General features: G+C 27.8%; 1 protein-coding gene across 1 annotated transcript; it reads left to right on the top strand.

Moving 5' to 3' along the window:
- Positions 1–786: 786 nt before the first annotated feature.
- On the top strand, positions 787–7,979 carry LOC100161048 (probable ATP-dependent RNA helicase DDX52). The gene is made up of 11 exons (XM_001950898.5): positions 787–958; positions 1,039–1,227; positions 1,313–1,464; positions 1,554–1,657; positions 2,434–2,506; positions 2,581–2,781; positions 3,755–3,845; positions 3,925–4,047; positions 4,110–4,336; positions 4,402–4,548; positions 7,735–7,979. The coding sequence occupies exons 1-11, from the start codon at positions 878–880 to the stop codon at positions 7,931–7,933; spliced, it is 1,587 nt and encodes a 528-aa protein (XP_001950933.1). The 5' UTR covers positions 787–877; the 3' UTR covers positions 7,934–7,979.
- Positions 7,980–8,924: the final 945 nt, after the last annotated feature.

Below are 8,924 nucleotides of genomic sequence, written 5' to 3'. Positions count from 1 at the left end.
GTTAATTTTTTTTAACTTTTTCACTAAACTAGTTAATTATTTATTCAGTTAAAATGTATAAGTAGGATCGCTACCAATTCTCCCAATTTTTTTTCCCAACAAAAAACAACATAAAATTAAGGAAAAACGGGAATTTTTAAGTAAAATCGGTTTTTGCCAAAATCGATTTTGGTTTTTGGTGTAACTTTAAAACAATTAACAAATGACCATTTCACTGGTTGTTTATATTAGCTATTTCTCTACACGATAAAATTTTCAAAATATTTTTATTTGTTTCGAACTCTTTATACGGACATTTTCAGTTTTTTTTCTTTGAATGTCAATACAATTTTATTTGATGGGTAAAAAAAGCTTGAAACTTTAATCCAAGGTCTCCTTATAATATTATATTGTTAAAATGGCGTTTGAAAAATATTAAAAATCCAGTCACAATTTTTTCTATAAGCATTTGGAGTTTAGATCTTGTAAAAATCACGAAAATGTACAAATTATTTTATGTTTGAAATTCTTAATAAATTATTTATTTAGTCGTGCCATGTACTATATTTAATCCATGACGAAATCATGGCTAAATATTATGGGTGAAACAATAATCCCACCTATAATAAATTTAGGATAATAAAGCCTTACAATCAAATACATATTAACTTATGTCTATGCTTACAATAGTACAATGGTATAATAGTACATAAGAATTCCACTGCGGTCTGCGAGCGCTGCAGAATTGTTCTTATCGTGAGAGTGATAAACGATTTTATGATAATCAAAGTGATAAAATAATATAATATACAACGTGCGGGAACCATGATCTGTGAATGTGAATCCGTGAAACGCGTTGGCCGTTGATTGTTGATAGGTAATAGCTGTAGTTGAGACGATGGACTCTTTTGACATATTCAAAAAGCTGTCCGTTGGCGCAAAATTCAAAAAACCAGAAAAGATTGCGATTCACCCCGAGGTAATCTATAGATAAATTACAAATTACTGCGTTAACGTTCTTAACTTGACTTGTTTCTTTGTATTTTCCATGTCAAAAAGGATGACAAATCCACTGCGAAACAGATTAAAGTCAAAACGGTCGGCGATCGTGTTCCTGAAGCGCTTTCAACTTTTGACATGATGAAAGAAGCCTATTCTTTGAGTCCAGTGTTGATGGAAAATCTCAAAAATTCTGGTTACACTGTGCCAACGCCTATTCAGACTCAGGCTATCCCAGTTATGTTGCAGGTGAGTCCCAAGTAACTGGAATCCGGAGGATTGTACGAACCCTACCCTATAAGTAGGTACATGAATTAATCTCTTGTTTTGTTAGAAAAGGCAAATATTTGCATGTGCACCAACCGGCTCTGGAAAAACTGCAGCGTTCTTAGTACCTATCATTCATCATTTAAATAAACCATTAAATAAAGGATTTAGAGCCTTAATTGTGAGTCCAACAAGAGAGTTGGCAAAACAAACATTAAGGTATGTACAATAAAATTGGAAAAAATAATTGCAACCTGTGTAATTTTATATCTAATGTTTTTTTTTTTTTTTGTTTTGTTTTTCTACAGAGAATGTACAAGATTGTGTGAAGGAATTGGACTACGAGCACATACATTTACCAAAATTAATAAAGACAAAGAAAAATTTAACCCAAAATTAGCACAAAAATTTGGTAATAATGATTTAATAATAATTTATATTGAATACTTATAGTTTCAAATATTTGTTGGTATTCTTCTTGTACGCGGTGTAACACATGTTTTATATTTAATTAAAATATCAATAAATAAGTGTAGAAATATGCCCATTTAATAAAAATTTAAAATATAGGTATATACATTTAAATTTGGCATAACTGCAGTTAAGTTCTCAAAGGGATTTTTTGGAATTAGTTTTTTTCAAAATGTGTGTTTTTGCATGCGTAATTTGATGGTACTTTCAAAAAAGTTGATCAAACTTTATTTCGAAATTTTGTTAAATGCTCAATTTTTTTCAGAAATCATGTTTCTGAGTTTAAATTTTAAAATAACAATTTATATTTTTCGAAATTTTTTTTTTTTAAATTTTAGTATTTATATTATGTTTAACATTTTAGTGAAATCAGAATTTACCTATCGTACTTACTTACTTACTTTTATGTTATTGTTAATAAACAATTTAAAACTTAGTTATAAAGTTATTTCAGACATTTGCATATTAAAGTAATTCAAAATTTATCAATTTCAGCATGTCCCCAGCTCTCCTTTTTTTTTTAAACTACTTTTTTTAATTTTTAATTTTGAGAATAATTTTTCTGTGCTTAATAAATCCAATGTCAATATGATATGTTAAGATGCCAGTCCTATACTAGTTCTCTATATCTACCTTAGTTTGTGTTATGAAAAGCCAAACATATTTACTACTGCTGATAAATAATACATACATTTTTATTTATGATATGTATTATAGATATCTTAATAGCAACACCTAATCGACTTGTGTTTCTACTGCAACAAGAACCACCAGCTGTTGAACTTAACAAGTAATGTTGATTGTAAATTTTTTGTTATGTAAAATTAAAAACAAATATTTTAACTATTATATTTCACATAATAGCATTGAGTGGTTAATAATAGACGAATCTGACAAATTGTTTGAAACTGGAGTTCGAGGTTTTAGAGACCAATTAGCAATAATTTATAAAGCTTGTGGTCCAAATGCTAAACGCGCCATGTTCAGTGCTACGTATACAGTAGAAGTGGCAAAATGGTCAAAGAAAAATCTTGATGGTCTTATAGCAGTAACAGTTGGTAATAGGTATGTTGTTGTTATTCAACCAATTTATTTGTATGATTAATACATTTCAGCAGTGGAATTATGATGGTAGTTTTTGAGTCAAGCGTAAAGTTGTGGGTGATCCAAAGTTAAATATAAAACACTTCTAAGCTATGATGACTGTTGTTATTTTTCTTCTTTGAGAAGCAATAAAAGTTTAAGAGTGATTTAATAATGTTATCAACCAATTTTCAAATTACTATACTCTGTTCCACGAGAGATCATGCCGCCCACTGACCAAAACTGGTTCCCCTACACCACACCCTGTCATAAGGGAACCAGTTTCGAAAGCAGGGTGACATAGGGGGATGCGCAGAACTGCATGTTCTCTCGTGGAACAGAGTATAGACATTTTCAGATTACCTTTCTAATCTATATAGTAGGCCAGAATATTGTCATAAAAGATGACATCCAATCGTGCATGGATATACAAATTATAGCTTATACATATCTTATGTGCATCCATAGTTTTCAATGTATCAATAATTTATAGTTGGGACATCGGTGTTTAATTATTTTCCCATATCACTAATAGAAAATAACGTGGCTACATCTCTAATATGAGCTTGAGTAATGGTGGTTCTAAAATATTATTTTGGAAATTTCATTACAGTCAAATTACAATAATGTTCTAACATTAATTGAAATATACAAAGAATACCATAACACCTACCCAAGAAAATACTGAACAAAATTCAAAAACAATAATTTCTCTATAATCATTAATATATTTATCGGAATCTTTGGAATTTTATATAATTAGAAATTGTAAATATTATGATTTCTTAATATTGGTTTTAAATTAAAATATATACTGATCGTTAATACTTTAGTGCCTTCACTGTTATATAAATGTAAATTTTCCTTATCACAATAATTTTTTTTCATCCATATAGAGTATATTGTATTTATTGTTATTAACATTTAATGTTTATTGTTTATTGTTATTGTACAGGAACACTACTACCACAATGGTCGAACAGGAACTAGTATTTGTTGGCAACGAAGAAGGAAAATTAATTGCGATGAGAGATTTAGTGAAAAAAGTAAATTCCATAACTTATAAATTACAAAAAACATATCAATGTTATTTTATGATTTATATATTTTTAAATTATGTTTCAGGGTCTATCACCTCCAGTCTTGATATTTTTACAATCTAAAGAGCGAGCAAAAGAACTTTTCAGTGAACTAATTTATGATGGAATTAATGTAGATGCTATACACGCTGATAGAACTCAACAACAAGTGAGTTGTAATAATGAAAAATAGATATATATTTTGAACAATATAAAACAACTTATTTTCAGAGAGACAACACAGTAAAGGCCTTTCGAGAAGGAAAAATATGGGTTTTAATTTGTACAGAGCTTATGGGCCGAGGTATCGATTTCAAAGGTGTAAATTTGGTGGTAAATTATGACTTTCCATCTTCAGCCATCTCATATATTCATAGAATTGGTAGGACAGGACGAGCAGGACGTTCTGGTAAGGCTGTTACATTTTTTACAAATGACGACAAACCAATGTTAAGAAGGTAAATTTGTTTTTTTTTATGTAAATGCATTAGCTTACTATATAAATAATTTGTTATTGCTACAGCATTGCCACGGTGATGAGGGATTCAGGATGTCCAGTACCAGACTATATGTTAGAAATGAAACGATTGCATAAGAACACCAGAAGAAAATTAGAAAAACAGTCTATTGATAGAAATGAAATTAGAGCAAAACCACATAGATATCATAAGTAACTAAAAATTGATTAAGTATAAAATTAAAAAATAATATTTTGTCATGTCAATGGCGGATATAAGGGTTCAAATAAAGTCAGAAAATCCATGAAAAGCGCCACAAACAAAATGTATCAGTAATATACTAATCCAGGGGTCTCCAAACTTTTTTATTCAAGGGCCACAAAAAATATCAAATGCTCTTAGCGGGCCAAAAGTATTAACACGTATAATTTTTAATTTTATTAAAATACAGGTATACAAATATAAGTTTACTTTAAATCTTTTTATAAAATATTGCCTACCATATACTTAAATATAATATTGGTATAAATTTAAAAGATAATATTATATACTTTGTAATTTTAATAATTTTTTAAATAATTTTTTTTTTTTTTAATGAGCAGTATGAAATTGATGTTTTTCTGCTAATATTCGATCAAATGGAGGTTATATGTTGCTAGTTCCAATTTTCAAAATTGACTCCAAGTGTTTGTCAGTCATGGCCGATCTATATTTTGACTTGATGTATGATATGTGTTTTTCCGCATAATGTCTGCTGATGTATAATACAATGCAAAGTCATTGTTTTAAAACCTTCTTTTTTACAACTCATAAATATCTGTCCAATTAAACCTTTTTTTGTGCCACACCTATTTCTTCCGCCATCAGTAGTGATACATTTCAAATTTTCCCACTTCAAATTATATTCTAAAAATGATTTTTTGATAACTTTATATATGTTGATACCTGTCGTAGTTTCATGCATGCTATATTGCTATGTACAGAAAGTAGTTCATTTGAAATTTTTAAATCTTTATTAACACCTCGAATAAATAAAAGTAACTGTGACGTATTAGAAACATCTGTTGATTCGTCAAGTGCTATACTAAACAAAATGAATTCTTGAGTCTTATTACTAATCTGAGAATTTAAATTATCACTAATATCGTCAATTCTACGGGTAACTGTGTTAGCAGAAAAGCTAATATTTTTAAAAGTATCAATTCTTTTTGGACAAATTTTTTCAACTGCTTGAATTATACATTCTTTTATTAAACTACCATCAGAAAACGCTTTTCCTCTTTTTGCCAATAGATGTGAAATACGAAAACTAGCCTTTGTAGCAGCTTCATTAATATTTTTTTGTTTTTTAAATATAAATTCTTGTGATGAAAAATTATTTTGAAATGACTGCAATTTATCTAACCTTAATTTCCCAGTAAATTTTGAAAAAGTTGTCTTATGATTTGTTTCATAATGCCTTCGGATATTGTACTCCTTAAGTACAGAAATACTTTCTTTGCATATTAAACATATTTTGTCACCTGAATAAATTACCAAATAATCCAACGACCACTTTTCATTGAAAACACGACATTCTGAATGTATTTTCCTTTTCAATCCTCTTCCTGGCATGCCGAATTGGTAAATTAATAGGTAAAGAATAATATTTATAATAAAGGCACTGCAAATTTAGATGTCGTGTAACTGTACAAACGTTATGAAATGATTTTGTTGTACCGCTTGTCTATGTGACTAATCTCTGACCAGCACAAACTCCGTTATCGACGTTAAAAATAAAAATATAAAAGGATAAGGTAATGTCTGTTGTTGAACTCATAAATCATGATACGTTCCCGCGATAACGACTTTTTAAATTACACATATCTTCAGATATCTATATTTTATTTACCGTCCTATGGGACGGCGGGCCGTAGTTTGGAGACCTCTGTATACTAATCTATGAAATTGTTTTTATTACCCTAACTACAATGGTAAATTATATTTTAGTTCCCAATATGAAATGTATTTTTTTTTTGTAAAAATTAAAAAAAAAAACTATAATTTTACATAATTTTAAACATATTAGGATTGTGGGTTTGTTGGAACATTCCATTTAAACTACCGTTAAATCCGCCATTGTACAAGGGGATTTTTCTGGAATATAACATTCTCCTTTATCCGTATCATATTGATTTTCCTTTTTAACCACTAATAGACCACAGTTCTGCCACAGTCATAGTCGTGTAGGATTTGTTCGTAGGAATGACCAAGAAAAATTTCAGAAAAATGAAAACATATAAATACATAAATCATTTTTTTATTTTTGATCCAATTAATATTTGAATACAATGAATACAATTAAAATTTCTTTAAACTGTTTTTAAAATTTAATTTAATTTTAATTTTTAAAAATTGAATACACTTTTATAACTTTTATTAATTCTATTAATTCTTCAATAATGTCGTCGTAGTTTAGGTTGTTGGTTATTTGGTGTTCAATAAATAAAAACATTAATGATCAATGAATCAATTTTTTTTTGTCATTGTTCTACACATTTTTGATTTAACCATCATTTACCTTGTTACAAAATTATAAAAACGGAACAATCCATTCAACTATTAAAGCATTATCTACCGACGACAATTGTTTTCATTTATTAAAAAATTTTTATGTATGGCATTGTCAGTGGTATTCCTCATGGATACCCAATTGGGGTAGGGTATCCCAAGGGTACTGGTCATATTGGCCATACCTGTGAACATGCTTATGGCCACAGTACACCACAATTGCACAGCAAACTAGTAACACGGTTTCGTATTTATCCTTATTAACCTGATAAGATCATAACATGATTGTCCACCACATTATAATATTATACATTATATTAATATATAAAAAATATACAATTTCAAAATTGGTCAAATGCATAATATTTTTATACATTCACTATTTACTTAAAAATGTATGATTAGTTATTCACTTTCCAATCATAGGCTGATGACAAATTACCATGGTTGTGATTTGGTTAATAATTGTTGTTAAGATGTTTTTTTATAGTAATTTGTGGTGGACTTAATATTATTATTTAATATTCATAATAAAAAACAATGTTAATTAAAAAACAAATTTGTTAACAAATAATTTAAAATCAAGCCATCTCAATATCATGTTCATGTAATCATGTTATGGTTTTATTAAGTAATATGGGATCGGTGTGCTATCATGGTATTCATTTAATGCGCAATTGTGCTTTACCTATTCTGTAGGTGGCTCATTACAAATATTTTAGTTATATTGTTGTATTGAAACACTTTAATAATTAAATTAAATCTTAAATATTTATAAGAATTCTGGTTCTAACCTAATCATGTAATAACTATATAATAAACAAATCATGAAACATTTTTGTTTTTAGACCTAATGCAGATATAAAAGATCCAGCATCATCTAAATCAAAGAAAGAATCAAATGATAAAAGTAAAAAAGTAAAAGTAAAAAAAAATTTAGTGTCAATTATTAATGTTGATCAGACTTCTAAAGTAGACAAGAAACGAAAATTAAATGTTTCCAAAGAACGTAAAGTTGTAAAGAAAACTAAAAAGTCATCTGTGTAAACAATTACGTATATTTTTTAATAAACAACCAAACATTTTATTGTTATACCATGGTTCATTTATTACCTGTGAATTATTAGTAAAATTAATATTTATATCTTTTAGAAAATAAAACTGTGTATGATTATAATATCCCAAAGTTTAGGTAAAATGGTATTAATTGCCCATACCAAAAATGAAATGTGTTTTTTTTCAACAGATTAGGTTTTCTAATATTGTGTATAGACTTTAGGGGACCAACAATGTTATTAGTATTACTTAGCAGGTATACCAGAAAAGTTGTTTAAATGCAAAATTCAATTTTAATATTTTTTAGTATTGACCAAAAAAAAAATGTTTATTAAATGTTAATTTTTTTTTCAGAATTGAAAATAATACTATAGGTAGTACATATGCTAAACAATTGTATTTATTTATTTAAAGTTTATTTTGTTAGCAATCAATTGTTTGAATGAATGTTTTTAAAAATGCGCATAGTTTATAATATTATATTTAATTCTTTAAGTATTTATCAATTAAATAGTATTTGGATAAAATATTTTCTTATACTAGTTGTTACTAAGTGTTCAAAGCTTTCGTTTCAGAAAATCCAAAACTTGAGTTTTAACTTATAATACTCAAATACTCCCATATCTCATAAAGTTGTTGGAGGGAAAGGGGGTTATGCCCCCCCAGTCCCCTATATTTTCGAATATGCCCCTTTCCCCTCGTGAAATATTTCTGGATCCGCCTATAAATAAATGTTATAATAAAAACATATTTTGAATTATTTTAAAGATTACAACCCCATTCTAAGTTAACTATTAACCGTCTTGGAGGATTTCAAGAATAATATTATGTATTTATTTTAAACGAAAAGTATTTCAAATAAAAAACATACTTTTAAATTATGTATAATGTATAGTTTTAAACATTTAAAAATAGGTATTGTAAAGTGAAAGTTAAATAATGTGTAATGAATAGGATGTATAGAATTTGATAGGTACCTTAC

The sequence above is a fragment of the Acyrthosiphon pisum genome, chromosome A1 (assembly GCF_005508785.2).
Source record: "Acyrthosiphon pisum isolate AL4f chromosome A1, pea_aphid_22Mar2018_4r6ur, whole genome shotgun sequence".
Lineage (NCBI taxonomy): Eukaryota > Metazoa > Arthropoda > Insecta > Hemiptera > Aphididae > Acyrthosiphon > Acyrthosiphon pisum.
This window is presented reverse-complemented; position numbering and strand designations above follow the sequence as displayed.

Bases quoted from the DNA above. Each gene is read 5' to 3' on its own strand.
- LOC100161048 (XM_001950898.5), top strand. From the start codon at position 878: ATGGACTCTTTTGACATATTCAAAAAGCTGTCCGTTGGCGCAAAATTC. The intron at 1,465-1,553 runs GTATGTACAATA...GTTTTTCTACAG, and splicing joins TTGGCAAAACAAACATTAAG to AGAATGTACAAGATTGTGTG. The intron at 2,507-2,580 runs GTAATGTTGATT...TTCACATAATAG, and splicing joins CCAGCTGTTGAACTTAACAA to CATTGAGTGGTTAATAATAG.